Source organism: Pangasianodon hypophthalmus, chromosome 21 (assembly GCF_027358585.1).
Source record: "Pangasianodon hypophthalmus isolate fPanHyp1 chromosome 21, fPanHyp1.pri, whole genome shotgun sequence".
In the NCBI taxonomy this organism is placed as follows: domain Eukaryota; kingdom Metazoa; phylum Chordata; class Actinopteri; order Siluriformes; family Pangasiidae; genus Pangasianodon; species Pangasianodon hypophthalmus.
Window position 1 is genome coordinate 17,069,960 of NC_069730.1, and position 16,697 is coordinate 17,086,656.

The following is a 16,697-nucleotide window of genomic DNA, read 5'->3' on the forward strand; positions in this document are numbered from 1 at the left end:
TGAGACAGTATATGGCCATGGTTCTCAAAGTGGGACCAGGGACTCTCAGGAGTCATTGAAGCATGGACCGTCTCTTCTGTGCGAGAACATGAGCCAAATCAGTGTCAAGGTGTGAAACTGATTCCAAAGATTTGGAGTTGAATCTCGATTCGTAAATTCTGAATTGAAGATTTGACTCTTTTGAATTTGACTCATTTGGACTATGGCTATTGTTCTCACAGTGCAGTGTGAGGACCCTCAGGGGTCAGTGAATCATAGCCAAGAGTTCTGCGATTTTTTTTTAAATTAAACATTATGAAAATTATTTTATTTATTATTGGCTTATCATAGTTATTAACCTATTTGACTGACCACTTGAATTGAATGGGTTTAAATGAAGTCCAGTTCTCTATAAATAATGCCAAAAAGAATTCTTAATAAAAATATGATCTCTGAGTGGAAAGTCCAGAAAAAAAAACAAAAAGTTATTTAACTCCAATAAATAGCTGAATTATTATTATTTGAAAAGTAGTCAAATATTTGAATAGTTTGATTAAAATAAATCTCTATGGGATGGGTGTAACCTATGTTTTTAACCTATGGTTTTCTTTAGGAATCGAGAAGCGAGAAAAGAATCGATTCTTCTGGAATCAGAATCGGATTCGAACAACCGGAGAAGCCATGATCCTGGGAACATGGGGGCCACGGATTAAGCCACGCCCACACATACTTTTAACCAATCAGGTTTTTGATAATTTGGTTCAGGAAGTTATTGAATGTACTGAAGAGTCAGCTGTGTTAGAGTTAGCTAAATCTCTATGCTTAGTAAGCAGAGGCTAATTTTGAATGAGTGACAGTTCAGCTGTGGAGGTGTGAATCCTGAACGAGTCTCTATTGGATATATTGTGCACTCTTTAGTGTGTATAAGTCATATTCTTTACTTCTGTAGTGTGCTTGTATAGGGAGCAAGAGGCATTTGTGACTGGACCGCAGGCTGTCGAGGCAGTGAGTGCTGGAGAAGTGGGTCTGCGGCAATGTAAGTTCTGTTTTCAAGGAAGGAAATGTTCTTATTTGGGTTTTATTGCACTGATAAAGCCTGGAGGAGGTTCAGTAAAATGGAGGAGGTGAAATTACAGGCTACAAATGAACGTTTCTGAGGAAACTTTGAACTCATTTGGGCTCGCGTGCGCTTAATATGGCTGTCGAATTGAGCGCGCGACTCGCAGCAACGTGTTATCGCCTCCGTTTCTCCGGTTATTTGCGCAATAAAACCCACAGGTTCCAGACACAGACTGGAGTGCAGGCTCAGGCATTACGCGAAATTGAAGTGATAGCGCTTTATGGTCAACATTCAGACTGAGACGTGCTTCTGAGCCCCTTCAGTTTGTTAGGCCTAAGGCGAAATGTAATAACCTTAACCATATTTGCAAATGCAAAAGTGTCCTGCTATTATTTTTTCCCCCTTTTATGCATATTTTTCTTCACAAGCTATTCAGGAGGAAAGTAAAAGCACACAGCCATTTAGCACTGGTGCCAGGTTTAAGAGGGCATGTGAGAGAGGAAATTACTTTTCTGACTAGTGGAACTCAAAGAGATGAGAGAATATAATTCATTTTATTTTGAAATCTGGGGAGCTGAGGTGTGGACAGAAACTGAGTTAGTGCTTTCCTTTTCCAAATCATGGCTGGACCTTACATTTAAAGTGCCCAAGAAATCAGAATTGGTGTTTTAGAGCTGAGTCTTGGTGCTATATGCAAATAAGAGAGCATATAGGATATATAGGGAAAAAACCCTAAATATAAAATCCTATAATCCTGTAAATATAATCTTATTTCAATTTGATTTTGAATTTTAATTTTGAAATCATTTCTGTAAGAAAAAAACAACAACTGAGGATTTCTTTTTATTATTGATGATTCATCCTGTACTCCTCCGATTCACAACCAATCAGGTGCTCTCTAGTACACATTTGTCCCTCCCCCAACACCAAATTCCTACTCTACGTTAACAGCAAGTTAGCATGAAGCATGAGTGATTCCTGTACTTTCTTGTATGTTATTCTCCTTCCAAACCACCACCTGTGTGTTAGAAGGATGGTTGGAGTTTGTGCTGCAGGCTGAACTGTGATAATCAGTGCGATAAATCAGTTGTTTAATATACAGCTAGTGTGTGTGTGTGTGTGTGTGTGTGTGTGTGTGTGTAGGAAATGGCAAGCGAGTATTTGGACATCTCAAACAAAGACAGGTTTATTTGTGTGTCTGAGAGAAAGAGAAAGCTAGTTTCTTGATAGGGTTTTATTTTACTGCCTCATGTTTAACATCAGTCTTTTCCCCATCTTCTCAGGGAAACCTAACTCTCACACTGCCACATGGAAGAAGTTAAAAAAAAACCTGCTGTGGGCCGGTAACAAATGAGTCACGGCACAGTACCAATCCGAGACGCAGTGGAACAAATCTCATTCCACATACTAATTTTGAGTGGGCCCCATTTTTCACACAGCTCATTCCGGCTGAACTCGTCTGTCCTGTGTTTCTCGCATCCTCCTCCACTCTTGTGCAAGCAGCGAGCGGAGTGGTATGCTCCATGGACTCATTAACCTAACAAGCCACCCAAGTCACATGTTAAAAATGATGGATTGGTAAAAGGAACGGCGGTTTTCTCAGTTGTGCCTCTGCTAATTGTGTAAATGATAGATAGATAGATAGATATACTTTATTGATCCCATGAGGGAAATTCTTGAGGAATGAAATGTAGTCCCAGGTCTGGATTCTGGTTTAAACCTCAGTAGGGGATGAAGATTCACTGATTCGAATCAGTGCACTGGTGTCTTAATAAAATTACGATACAGTCTTAATAAAATTACGATACAGCGTTTCCAATTTGAAACAACATTAATCAGGGGAAAATTTGGGAGACGATCGATATGGGTGTCTCTGTACCAGTAAGTTCCACACACACACACACACACACACCATTTTCTGTTCCTGGTGTTCATTATTTAGAAGCATTACCAAATAAATTTTTTAGCATGTACCTCCTGCTCTTTTTCTTCACCATTTCCTTCTCAGTGAAGGAGGCGTGGTCTCTGTGTGTCACTCCCAGTGAAGGAGGTGTGTCCTCTGTGTCAGTCCCTGTCAAGGAGGCGTGGCCTCTGTGTGTCAGTCCCTGTCAAGGAGGCGTGGCCTCTGTGTGTCAGTCCCTGTCAAGGAGGCGTGGCCTCTGTGTGTCAGTCCATGTCAAGGAGGTGTGGCCTACCACTACTCGAAGCTCTTTACACATTATAATCCACCACATTATAGTGTATCAAAACAGTTCAAATTTGTATTATATTAAATCCTTGATGTATAACTTAAATCCTTGATGTATAATCATCTTTGGAGGTCCTTTTAAAATTCTTTACCCTTTGAAACGTTGAGATGTTGCAGTGTATTTTTCTTGAATAAAGGTGCAGTTTGCAATGTATATCACTTTCTATTGTTTGCATTCTCATAGTCATTAACTCTGCCCCACCCCATTACCCTTAAAATACATCTCATGAAGTGCACAGATGGGTGGAGTAAGTGTCAGAGGTGGTGCAGGTCTCGAACTCTAAACTACAAACTGTTCCTCTATATATTTGTTAAAAAATCATTAAATGGTTTCATTCTAATTGCAGCTATTGATTGCGCTATTGAAGGGTATTTCTCGTTGTTTCACTGTTGTTTTGGTTGTGTCTTTGTTGTAGGGGTGACCTGCTGTTGTGGGTGTTAGCCGTCTTGCTGGTACTCTTCTGCTCCTTGGATGTGTGGTACTACCTTCGCCTGGTGGCCGTTTTACTCCGAGCCTGGTTCCTCTCTCCGGTGTTTGACATCACAGCAGAGCAGTCTGTCGGAGGCTACGTCCTTCTCCACGATATCGACATGTGTCACATGAACAACGCGCGCTATCTGCGCGAGTGCGACTTCGCCCGCATTTCCCTGTACGCCCGCAACGGTGTGCTGAAGGCCCTGAGGGCCCTGGGGGCCACCATGGTGGTGGGGGCGACTACCATGCGCTACAGACGGCCCCTGTGCGTGGGCGAAAAGTTCGAGCTGCGCACTCGTATCGTCACGTGGGACGGCAAAGCGTTCTATCTTGAGCAGCGCTTCGTGTCTAGAAAAGATGGAATGGTGGCAGCCGTCATGTTCTGCAAACAGAACGTGCTGCGTGGCAGCCCAGACCAAATCCTCCAGCACCTGTGCAAGAGAAAGGTGGGTAATGTGCTGAAGTGGAGGGAGGAAGGTGGATGGAAAGAAATGGAAGGAAAGGATACTAGATTTCTACACAAGCAACAGTATGCATGACTTGGACCTTACCAAACATGCAAGCTAAGGAGACAATAGATAGCTGACACAGCATACTTTTTATCTGCTTATAGTTACACTATAGCAGCTATAAACAGTCATTCACTTGCTAGTTGCTAGTGAAGACCTGTTGGAAAACTTAGTTACAGCTTTATCTCTGACTGTAACAGTGCTGACACTGGAGACTCCTTCCAAAAATGCTGAAGAAACATCTGTAAAATAATACGTCAGTGTAAATCTAAACAGCGTTTTTAAGCAATATTTTTTCACGTTTATCCTCATTATAATCTCTCAAATAGTACTTCTGTGCAAACATATAGAAACAAGCTTCAGGCGCCGGCGCTATGAGTCTCACATGACTACAGTTCCACATTTTAGAAATGTCTTGTAGCGTTATTGCAAAACTAAAGAAACTTCAGACACCAAACTATGATCTACTGATCGTAGCTTCTGATTTATTCAACAGGTTGAAGCTCCTGAGTTTCCTGAAGAGCTGCAGCACTGGATCAGCTTTATAACGGCAAGCAGCCAGGCTTTAAAGGCCGAGAGTGGACTGGAGAAGAAAAGCGAATGAGGACTGACACGAGACAATAATGTGTACATGTTTACCTGCTAAACATTCTGATAAACACATGGAACATGCATCAGATGTAAACTCGGATGCGATTCAGTGAATCATTTATATGAATCAGTTGAATCGCACAGCTGGAACATCAGTAATGTTTTTGTGCCATTTCACTGATGAACTTTGTGTACAAGTTGATTTCAGATTAATGCAGATGTTAATATGTGCATTGTACTTTTTTTTTTTGTGTGTGTGTAAATTATTTCTGGATTAAAAAAAAATACAACGTTTCAGTGACACTAACATTAGAATCCTATTGGAGAAAACGATAAGAAAAGTTCATTGGTGGGGTTGTTGGTCACGTGACTTGCGGAAACGCGGAAGTATCGCCTTGCTGCTGCCGGTGTTTCGTTAGCGTGAGTACATCAAAAATGCATTTCATGAAGAGTTTTTAAGTCACCAGAGATAGCGACAGTCCCTGCGAAATTATTTAGGTGTGAATTTGTTTAATGAGAATCATTTTGGAGAAATATTTTATCGCTGTGTGGTGAACAGTGTTAGCCTTCATAAAATGCACGAGCTCTAAGACTAGCATGCACTTCATCTTTTTACTGCACAACTGATGAGAATAAGGGCTTGTTTTTTTTTAAAAAAAAAAATCTCGTTATGGCATTAATATATATCAAAATATGTCTTTCCCTTTGTGGAGAAATAAATAAATAAATAGTAAATAGTGTGTGTTTTGTCAGAAAATAAGATCCGGACCTCAAGCACTTGGACAAATGAGGGTTCAGTTATAAACTGTTTTCAGTCAAGGTGGCTAGATTGTTGCCTGATAAAAATCATCATTTATTCCTCAGAAAGAAGGGAAAATAACACATTTTCTCATAGGGGTGTGTGTGTGATGTGTGATATGGCAAAAGATATTAAGATACTTGAATATTTAGGAATGTTTTCAGTGCCATATTTTAAAAACTTATTTTAAATAAAGGTACCAAACTGCTTTCCTTGTCCCTGGTTTGGTGCCATCAAGGCTTCAGCTTTCTTATCTGTGCAGGTGCATGTGATGTACCTTGAATTAACTTTTAGTAAAGCTTTAGAGGTACATCAGGCATCCAATTATGTACTTTAGATTACTAAACTGTATTCGTGGTTCCATAGTGAAGATATAAGCTATAAACTGAAGGTACAGAAGGTGTACCCTTCATAGTACCAGCTCAAGTGGCAAGGAAAATGACAATATATTTCCAAGAATCTAGGGGTGAGTGATATATGATATGGAAAAATGTCATATTATACTCTACGATATTCACTATATAAAGTATTAAGGTCGTTTTTATGTGATATTTGAACACCTTTACATTTTTCTCCTCTACACTCTCAGAAATAAAGATACCTGCCTCTACTCTTCCTTGCTGCTGCAGTGGTACTATCAAGTATACATCTTTTTAACCTTTAGTGTGTATCTTTCATTTGGAAACATGCACATGGTGTACCTTGAATGAGCTTTTAGAGTGAACCTTAAAAGCTACATCAGGAGTCCAATTATGTAGCTCAGATTACTTTTAAGGGCGCACTATGTTCCTATTTCCATGTGAAAGGTACGTATATACTAAAATATGTACCCTTGATGGTACCGACCCAGCAACAAGGAAAAGTACAAATTGGTACCTTTACTTCTAAGAGCATCACGGGGAAAAAAAAAAAACAAAAAACAGACAAAATCATAGGGGTGGGTGAGCCCGAAATACATTTCCAACCATTTACACCAAGCTCCGCCCCCAAAACTTATAGTGGTTTAACTAGAGTTAGCATGCTAACCAGAGTTCCCATTAGCAGGGACTGTCATGACATGACTTTCAAATGCACTCGGACATTCAACTGCTTGAAAGCCAAGTTACAACTTTATAAACATGCAATTTCTCCTCATAATAATTTATGAGGATGTGAAGGGGCATTGGGGGTGTGTCTATAAAAATGACTGACAAGAGGCCAGTCCAAATCCAAACAAACATTCTGGACCTGAAGCCAGTTTTTTTTTTTCAGCTGTGTAATATACTTGTCCTGAGATAATGGCTCAAACTATTATTTTTTAATCATTTCCACATTATTTGTACTACTCAGAAATGAAAAATATTGTCTGTTGCACCTTTTATATATATATAATATATATGTATATCTCCTCTACACTCAGAAATAAAAGTACTAAACTGTATTTTTCCATGTTGCTGTGGTGGTACCATCAAAAGTGCATGTTTTGTATCTTAAGTGTGTATCTTTTACCTAAAAACTGCATGCGGTGTATATTTAATTAGCTTTTAGCTCTTAAATCATTTCAAAGGTATATTATGTTCACGTTTCAGTGTATGATTTGAGTAGAGAGTAAGATTTACTTGATTAACTTGATGCCATCTTGAATTTCAGAGACATGTTGCTGTGGGTTCTGTCCAGCTTGCTGGTGCTGTTTAGTACCATTGATTTGTGGTATTTCATGAGAGGAGCCTGGGCGGTCCTGAAGTACCTGTTTCAGGACCCGGTCCGAGACGTGCTAGCCGAGCAGGTCGTCCATGGCCGAGTTCTCCCGCATGACATCGATTACATGGGCCACATGAACAACGCTCGCTATCTGAGGGAGTGCGACTTCGCCAGACTCTCCTATTACACACGCAATGGGATGTTCAAGGCCTCCCACGCACTCGGGGCAAGGATGGTGGTCGGAGCCTCGACCATCCGCTACCGACGCTCACTCGGACTCGGAGAGGCGTTCGAGCTGCGGAGCCGCATCGTGGCCTGGGACGAGAAGTCTTTCTTTGTGGAACAGCGCTTCGTGTCCAAATCCGACGGCTTTATCTCCGCTGTCATACTGTGCAGGCAGAATGTTATTCATAGCACACCTGATCAGATTTTGCAGCATGTCTGCAAGAGAAAGGTAATTTCAGTTCAAGCCGAAGTGTTTGTTTACTTTTGCACATGTGCATAGCTTAGTAATGATAAAGTCTTCCATTTGTCTGTCTGTTTTTAGGTGGAATGTCCTGATATCCCAGAGGACCTTCAGCACTGGATCAATTTCATCTCAGCTAACAGTCAGGCACTGAGAGCAGAATGTGGCTTAGACGAGAAGACCAAGTGATGATCACAGACCATGTTTTATTTATCTAAGCACATTTTCTTTAATACTTATGTTATGCCAGTACGTTAAAGGGGAAAAAGTCAAATCTTGAAAAGGGAATCACAGAGCCATACACAGAGACTAGGGATGCATCAGTACTGGGTATTAATCCAATATCATCTCATTTATTCATACTCGTAAAAATGCTCCAATATGTGACACAGGCCTAGTATACATTGTCATGCTAACAAACACACAACTTGAAATAACAGATATCTGGCAAACTGCTCTGCAAAAACATCAAGAGAAGCTACTACAGTATATACACTGTATAGTGTTTAAACAGTATGTTTATTAGAGAGCACGAGGGTGACTCACCTGAACACACCAGCCGTTTCAGCAGGCTTGGTCATTCAACTGAGCATAAAGTGCCATGAACTGTCCCCCCAAAGTATTCGCAAGCTTACAGAGAGAGGCATGAGAGCAGTTCTATTATGCGAGCACTGAGCACTGAGGCGAGTCAACTTGTGAGTCAAAGTGGAGTTCATGGCACCTTGCGCTCATTTTTAATGACCCCACTCGCTGATTTTGCTCTGTTTAAACATCATAACATCTTAAACTTAAAACTCAGCATGAAGAGTTCATTGCTAGTAGCACATGGCAGCTACCAGCATAAACAGAGCTAAATAAAATGTTCCACGACCCCCCGATTGATACTAACCAGGTTACTCATTTCAGTATCAATGAGTACAAAAAAACATATTCGATTATATGGAAATATAGCAAAGGACTTGGATCTCTTTATAAATAAATTTTGATTGCTCATACAATATTTTACGCCGAACGGGTACACAGTACATCTTTTGCTGAAAAGGGAACATTTAACGTCAGTAATTATTTGAAAATGGTCATGGCTGCATGTATTGGGTCCAGAGACATTTTAGTAGTTTTTGACCAAGTTCAGTATAATAACACGATCTCAAGCTTGAAAATAATAGCAGAATAGATGTCTGACTTTGTAATCTGCACTGATTGCTGATATAATAGCTGTGTCAATCTAATTGTATTGTTTGTGGCTTTATTTTAAAAGATTTGAATGTCGTTTATATCGATTGAGTATTTATTTATTTAAATTATTGGAGAGAATGCACTGAAATGCAGCTTGCTCCTGACGAGAACTTTGCATGTTTTCACTTTAACGCACATTATTATTTACGCAAGATCAAATGAGACGATGAGCTAAGCCTGCACTTTGAAATGAAGTTGTTTTAATAAAGAGATGGGGTGTGATGGGGTTAATAAAGAACAGAATACTTATTTTATGACTTGTTTCACAATGTATGCTTATTGTAGTTGTTTGTAATATAAAATATATCATGTTTTATGGAGCTAGTATGTATTTTCAGTGTTACATTTATTGAAATCTATTTTCAATAAACACATACTACATGAATATAAATCTAGTGTCTATGAGCTCCAGAGTGAAATTACTCTCGGTTCTATGATTAATGCTGCCATCTAGTGCCAGGTTTCCAGGTTAGCTAGGTTAGGAAGTTAGGTAACTTGTCTTCAATTTGTGTAAACAAAAGTTATTTTTACTATAGCAAGTTGTATTAGAATAAAAAATGTGTTTACTCCCACAACCAGACTCATCTTATAGACCATAATGAACAGAATATTGCAAGATATGAGCTATCAATGCTTACTTCAGCATATTTGTCTAGTAATTTTACACCCCATATCTGTTAAATTCTCGATTCTGATTGGTCAGAGAGTGTTGATCAGTTTTCTATAACAGCAGCTCTGACAGTAGCTCCAGCTGCAAGGCAAATCACACGTCTATATTATTGTGCTCCATTGAATACAGTATCGTTTCTATAGTAACAACTTGCACAGGTACTTGTATGGCCCCACATAATCCATATACATAATAAAATAATAAACAGATTAACAGAGAAAAATGTCAAATTGTTGATATGGTGAAGTTTTCTGTAAGGAGACGTTTATTTCACATTTAGGGAAGGAGTCTCCAGTGTCAGGACAGAGGTATTTGCACTTTGAGATTTCTCACTAACACAACGCCAAGTAATGTGTTTTTTGTTTGTTTGTTTTTTGTCTTATTAACTTTAAGAGAGAGAAAAAAATATGCTGATGAGGGGATTACTGTTTATAGCTGCTTTAATGTAAGGAGAATTAACTTGTCTCACCACAACATTAAATGTTTAAATAAAAAATTGTTTAATGTTTTAAAGAGAACCATCTCAAAAATCATGACAGTTCATGTCAAACATGGACAAAAGACAAATCAGCAAAGAGGAACAGTGGTCACTATTTCAAGCTGACTGACCGGGATAGAAAAGCGCTATCTGCCCTCTTCTGCATACACAGTCCCCTTCACTGGAAAAGTATAGCCCCAAAATTAAACAACAGAATTAAATGAGTGCCTCTGCAACCCAACCTCACCGAAACCTGTCCACTGAAATCTTCCTAAAGCTGGAATTCATAGCAGGGCTGCCGAGCGGATAGCTTTTCTTTTTTCTTTTCTTTTTTCTTTTCGTTTTAATCAAAGGCCAATGCAGGAAAACACATAACGTGGTGAAAGGAACACAAAACCTGGACCTCTGAGCAACGGAAAAAAGCAGTGTAGTCTGAGGACTCAAAGTTCACCTATAGATAAGTTCATATATTTCCTACATCTGCATGGATTTATGGACCCCCTCTCTCCCTTGCTTCCTTCCTTTCTGTCTTTCTTTCATCTTTCTTTCTTTCTTTCTTTCTTTTCATCTTTTCTTTTTTCAGTCTACTCTACCCTCTTCCTTCCTGTCTTTCTTTCTATCTTTCCTTCTTTCTTTCATTAATTTATTCATGTCCTCCTTCCCATACGCTTCCTTCTTTGTTTTTTCTTTCTCTTATTCCTTTATTTTGTTTGGCTTCTTTCTTTTTTTTCAGTGTTTTCTCTGCACGCACGCTCACTCTCTCCCTTCCATCCTTTTTGTCTTTCTTTCTTTCTTCCTTCCTTTCTTTTCTTTCTTTCATCTTTTCTTTTTTCAGTCTTCTTTACTCTCTTCCTGTCTTTCTTTCTTTCTTTCTTTCTTTCTTTCATTAATTCATTCATGTCCTTCTTCCCGTACTCTTCCTTCTTTTCTTTCCTCTACTCCTTTATTTCGTTTTCTTTCTTTCTTTCTTGTTCATTTCCCTCTTTCTTTTTTCATTCTTCTCTACTCCCTCTTTCCCTTCCTTTCTTAGCTCCTTTCTGTCATTCTTTCTCCATAGCAACAGACTCCTCCCTTTCCCCTGCAGGCCACGCCCACAGTCACATGACCCGCTTCGCACAAAAACAGAGCCCTCAGCCTGTCAGCTCGGTGGTCCTCGGAGCGTGTGCTGGGTTTGTGACATGGCGCAGGCGGGTGTGTTTCTGGAACATGACCAGTTTAACTGCTCGATCTGTCTGGATGTGCTGAAGGATCCGGTCACGGTGCCGTGCGGTCACAGCTACTGTAAAGCCTGCATTAAGGGCTACTGGGACCAGGATGATTATCTGGGGGTTTATGGCTGCCCTCAGTGCAGGCAGAGCTTCACTCCCAGGCCTGTGCTGGGCAGGAACACGATGCTGGCTGACGTGGTGGATAAACTGAAAAAGACAGCGATTAATTCAGCTTCTCCACTCAAATCCGAGCCCAGTCAAGCCGAGGCGGGGGACGTGCAGTGCGACGTGTGCGCAGGAAGCAGAAACCGAGCCGTCAGGTCGTGCCTGGTGTGTCTGGCGTCGTACTGCGAGGAACACCTGAAGCCGCACTACGAGTCCGCCGCTTTCCAGAAGCACAGACTCACAGCACCCACCTCCGCCCTGCAGGAAAGCCTGTGTCTCCGCCATGACAGGCTGCTGGAGGTTTTCTGCAGGACGGAGCAGCGGTGCATCTGCTATCTGTGTTTAACCGACGAGCACAAGGGCCATGACACGGTGCTGGCCTCCACCGAGATAAGCGAGAAAAAGGTGACGCATGAAAAGAGCTCGTGCTCGTTGTACTGCTCTCAATGCTGTGTTTGGGCGAAGTAAACAATGTTTACAGAAAAGAAAACACACGAAGGTTTCACTTTCAGAATTAATCACAGTCCTGGATACAAACACACTTGTTTGAATGAATGAAACACTAGAGACTCGTTCTACTTTTACGCTGGCTCGTGTTAATTTAGCTTGTGTGCTAAATAGCTATATCTCCACATTTCTATTCTAGTCTATTCTATACATTATCGCTTATGTTAACTCTGGACCAATCACACGCCGCCACGTCATCAGCTTGGCACCTTTCTCTTCGATTCCGGACATTCTGGAATCGATTCTATTTCCAGGAGTCTGGAATCAAAGGAGTCGATTCCAAGAGTCGATTCCACACTGTTCTCGATTCCTCGTTGTAAAATAAACAATGCTGTATTAGTTATTTACACTGTAGACTATTATATGACTGAGAGTATGAATGGCAAGGAGTCCTAACACATTAATTGACTTTATATGAAGTTCCTCAGGGAGAAGTTTTCAAATAGATTGTCTTGTTGACCTCTGACCTTTTTAAAAGCAACACATTTTAAATTTTACAGCTATCGCCTACATGTACAGAATCATATTCTGTGTCCTCAAACCACAAACATCTGAACTGCTGTGACCGTAATGCTAGGGAACAGTTATAGTTTAAGAGTTGTATTTTGAGGAAAAGAACTATTACGGTGTATAGATTAATTAAATTAGTTTAACTCTCGAATCTGATTGGTCAGAAAGTGTCGATTAATTTTCTATATCAGCACAGCTGTTTTTTGTGTTATGAACTTTGAGAGAAAAACAAGTGTTGAGGGAACATCTGTTTATCGTGGAAATTCGACATTAACTCTAACTGTAAAGGGTTAAAAAGCACAGCATGTCATTCAATAATAAATTAAAAATTGTAATCGATGATAAGTTCCTGTGGTGTAATGGGAATAAAATACCCCAGTACGTGCTGTTATAGGAAAATAATCAACTTCAGGGTGGTAATAGTAATTCCGCTTTATCACACCACCCCGTAGTTGATTATTTTCCTATAACAGCACACCCCAAGTGGAAAAAACGTGGTCATCAGAACAATACTATTAGTACACTGTAAGTAATCGGACCACTAGCTACAATTCCAATATGATGTACAAATTACAGTGATGTGTTCACAGGATGCTCTGGCAGAAACACAAAGGAAATCCCAGCAGAGAATTGAGGAGAGAGAGAAGGAATTGCAGGAGCTGAGGCGAGCCACTCAGTCGCTCACTGTGAGTCTGAACATCTGACCTTGTATCTTCTTAGTGATCCCTTTAATCATTATCCAGATTTATCTGTAAATCATTAAAAGTGCAGTTGGTCATTTTAGAGCCCTCTGTTGCCTGTAATAAAACTATATATGATTTGTGAGATGTTTTCTCAAGGAAGACAAGCAACTCCGTTCTGCTTGCCATCAAACCCGGATAAACAGATCCAATAAATCAGCTTTTTATTTTTCTTTTATTTCCATCACCTCCAGCTCTCAGCACAGGCAGCTCTGGAGGAGAGCGAGCGGATCTTCACAGAGCTGGTTTGCTCGATAGAGCGGCGGCGTACGGAGGTGAAGGAGCTGATCCGCACTCAGGAGAGAGCGGCCACCAGCCAAGCTGAGGAGCTTCTCCGCCAGCTGGAGCAGGAGATCGCTGAGCTGAAGAAACGAGACGCTGAGTTAAGCCAGCTCGCTCAAACCGAGAACCAGATCTCCTTCCTGCAGGTAGAACTTCTGAGTCCTGCTTAATGCGTGGTCATGTATAGATCTGAAACCAAATGTGAATTTTGAGCGCAAACTAGTAAATAGTGGCCTGTTTTCTTCTTCCTTGGGGCATTTATTTCACTGTACACAGCAAGAACCGGCTCAAACAGGAGTTAGTGGAACTTTATGGGGTTATAGTTCATTTTTCACCAACTAGGAAATAGAAATAGACAAGGTGGCATTTCTAGTTGCAGTACAATTATGGAATATTAGAAATTAGTTATTTTCAATTCAACATGACATAAATATTTTTATATTCGCTCCCGAACAAACAAAGACTAAGCAGTACCTGTGTAAAAAACGGAGAATTTTGGAATCAGTACCACTGTACTGAAGAATTAGATTTATTTATTTATCATTTATTCCCTCAAAGGATAATTATAAGCAAAATTATGATGTTATCTGTAAACAGGAAGAGGTCATTTGCATTCTTTTGCATGTTATGCCTTGCCTCGCATACTTCAGGATACCTGCTATTCTTTCACTATATCTCAGATTTCAGTATAACTCATCTACAGAACCGTCCTCTGCTTGATGTTCTTGTTTAGAACTACGGCTCGGTGTGTGTCCAGCCCGTGTGTATGGACGTCCCCAGCATCACAGTGGACCCTGGTTTTGGGTGTGTGATGAGCGCGGTGTCTGAATTCCAAGCCCTGCTCGATGATGTGTGCCAAGGTGGATTTGTGAATATTTCAGAAAAAGGTAAGCAGAAAAGTAATCATATAGCTTAGACGCATGTATGCTTAGATGTATGTAATGCAGCTTTAAAGAGATTAATTAATAAAGTTTTATGTGTTCATCCCATATTAATGCTCTCTAGTGTAGTTTAGACAATAACAAGAGCGTGGCTTTGAACCAGAATGTTGTCAAGCAGTCAAAAACATCCAGTGTGCAAATATGCTGCCTGTTGGATCACAGTACGACATACAAACGGCTACATGGGGAGCATAACGGCTAAGATTGCTCATGTTGTAATATTTTTCCTCTTGTTTCCAGTCAGTGAAGTTACCATTATTCAGAATACCAAGCCAAAGGCTGACGCAGAGTCGAACACAGGTGAGAGTGCAAGAGATAGCAGTTTCTCATTCAGTGATGCGACAACACTATTAACTTCATATCGCTGCAAATAATGTGTGCTGAGCAGCTTTCAATTTCCAATAACTTACCAGATTATCCTAAATCCTGTTTGTATGCAGGTAGGCATGAAAAAAAACACACATTTTAATCAGTGCATTGATTAAAATGAATATTTACAGTATGGCTGCAATGATGCAATGAGGCGGGGTCAGGGAGGCGGAATCAGTGAATCAAAATTAGAGACTGAATCCGAGAGTTGAACTCAGAATCACCGAGTTAGAATCAGAGTCAGAATAAGACTAATAAGAATAATTTCTTAAGTACACGTGTACAATGAATTTATCTTGGAAATGGCGTCAACAACACATGTAATGTTTGTATAGTGCTTAATATTCATTAAGCACTATACAAACATTACATTTACATGATATACAGTAACTTACAGTGAGCCGTTATGTACAACTGTCCTTTTATTAATGCATATTTTTCTTTTATAGATCTTCAGACACCTCCAGTCTTTCAAGGTTTTGTTGGCCAAAACACTTTTAGTGTTGCAGTGCCAATGTTTGGTGGTTTCACAATGTCATCACCAAATGGTGAGTGTGTGTTGAGAATTTTTTATTTTATTTTATTTTATTTTTTTGGAGAATAAATTACACGTTTAGGAGGAATGAATTCCCCCTGTGTCTGTTAGCTCTATATTTAGTGAAGTGAAGTGTGGCCAAGTATGGTGATCCATACTAGGAATTTGTGCTCTGCATTTAACCCATCCAAGTGCGCACACACACTCATATAGTACCACAGGAGCTGTTAAAACAGATCCTCTGCCATGTCTGTATACTAGAGCCAGAATTCTGCTTAGAATGGTTCCTCATGATGTTTCGCTGTCCGTTTCTCTGAGCGCTTGCTCCTTTAACCTCTTTCTCCACCTGCTGTAGGCTGCAGGGCGACTCCTCGACTGAGACTTCATCAGCGCAGAAGACGGCGGTAGCATCGCAACTGACGACACTAACACTTTAATCAGTATTCAGCATTTCAATGTTATTGATATTTATATTATATATAATATGTTTGACGATTTTTCTTATTTAAAAAACAAGTAATTTAAAAAAAAGCAAGATAACAATGTACTATATACAAATATAAGTGTGTTACAGAGGCCAGATTTATGAGTGGTTTTATTTTTGAAAAATGGCAACAGGATGTGAACAAGCTTTACGAGAGCCTGGACCTTTCTGTTTAAAAGGTTGATATAAATTATTTATCTGCAGTAGAAATGTGACTGTATCTGCTGTGAATTGATTTCAATAATGTGCACAAGTTATTAACAATTATAATGCAGAAAAAAAATAATAGCTTTGTGTTTTAATTATGCCAAGTTTTATTCATGAAGCTTGTGGTAAGTGCTTTAATGTTTGCGAAATAATGTTTTACTTAAGTTTGTTTGTTTTTTTTTCTTTTTAAATAATTATAATGCCAAATGCTCATTTTTCATAACATGGAAAATAAAGTGTTTCTGCAAATGGCTTTGTATTTTGAACAAAGGTTTGTTTGGACAAAGCTTATATTTTACAAGAGGGTCATTTATCATTTATTTATTTACTTATACCCGTGCATTGTTGAATTCTTGATTCTGATTGGTCAGAAGGCGATGATTATATGGTTCCAGCTGCAATATAAATGACGGCTTTATTTTAAACAGTTCTTTATAGTATATTGTCGTTTCTATAGTAACACATATATACAGGGACTTTTGTATCAGACGCTTGACATAATCTAAGGCTAATAAATGTAATTTTAAATATGTTGTTTAACAAAAAACAAAACAAAAA

At 39.6% G+C, this 16,697-nt stretch overlaps 3 protein-coding genes across 6 annotated transcripts; all 3 read left to right on the forward strand.

Annotated features, from left to right (window-relative positions):
* The first annotated feature begins 738 nt into the window (after window positions 1–738).
* On the forward strand, window positions 739–5,169 carry them6 (thioesterase superfamily member 6). 4 transcript variants are annotated; one of them, XM_053227418.1, is made up of 5 exons: window positions 739–1,015; window positions 2,323–2,920; window positions 3,048–3,223; window positions 3,704–4,208; window positions 4,768–5,169. In XM_053227418.1, exons 3-5 carry the CDS (start codon window positions 3,213–3,215, stop codon window positions 4,873–4,875), a joined length of 624 nt encoding a protein of 207 aa, XP_053083393.1. In that variant the 5' UTR covers window positions 739–1,015; window positions 2,323–2,920; window positions 3,048–3,212; the 3' UTR covers window positions 4,876–5,169. The 4 variants fall into 4 exon arrangements, with proteins under 4 accessions (XP_053083393.1, XP_026802166.2, XP_053083394.1 ...); XM_053227419.1 differs by having other exon boundaries at window positions 748–849; window positions 929–1,015; window positions 2,323–3,223; XM_026946365.3 differs by lacking the exons at window positions 2,323–2,920; window positions 3,048–3,223 and having other exon boundaries at window positions 745–849; window positions 942–1,015.
* Window positions 5,170–5,203: 34 nt separating this feature from the next.
* si:ch73-52e5.2 (protein THEM6) lies at window positions 5,204–8,075 on the forward strand. Its single transcript, XM_026946367.2, has 3 exons — window positions 5,204–5,282; window positions 7,291–7,795; window positions 7,889–8,075. Exons 2-3 carry the CDS (start codon window positions 7,295–7,297, stop codon window positions 7,994–7,996), a joined length of 609 nt encoding a protein of 202 aa, XP_026802168.1. The 5' UTR covers window positions 5,204–5,282; window positions 7,291–7,294; the 3' UTR covers window positions 7,997–8,075.
* Window positions 8,076–11,255: 3,180 nt separating this feature from the next.
* Window positions 11,256–16,294, forward strand: ftr67 (finTRIM family, member 67). The gene is made up of 7 exons (XM_034314648.2): window positions 11,256–11,969; window positions 13,172–13,267; window positions 13,516–13,749; window positions 14,337–14,490; window positions 14,785–14,844; window positions 15,363–15,461; window positions 15,804–16,294. The coding sequence occupies exons 1-7, from the start codon at window positions 11,370–11,372 to the stop codon at window positions 15,854–15,856; spliced, it is 1,296 nt and encodes a 431-aa protein (XP_034170539.1). The 5' UTR covers window positions 11,256–11,369; the 3' UTR covers window positions 15,857–16,294.
* Window positions 16,295–16,697: the final 403 nt, after the last annotated feature.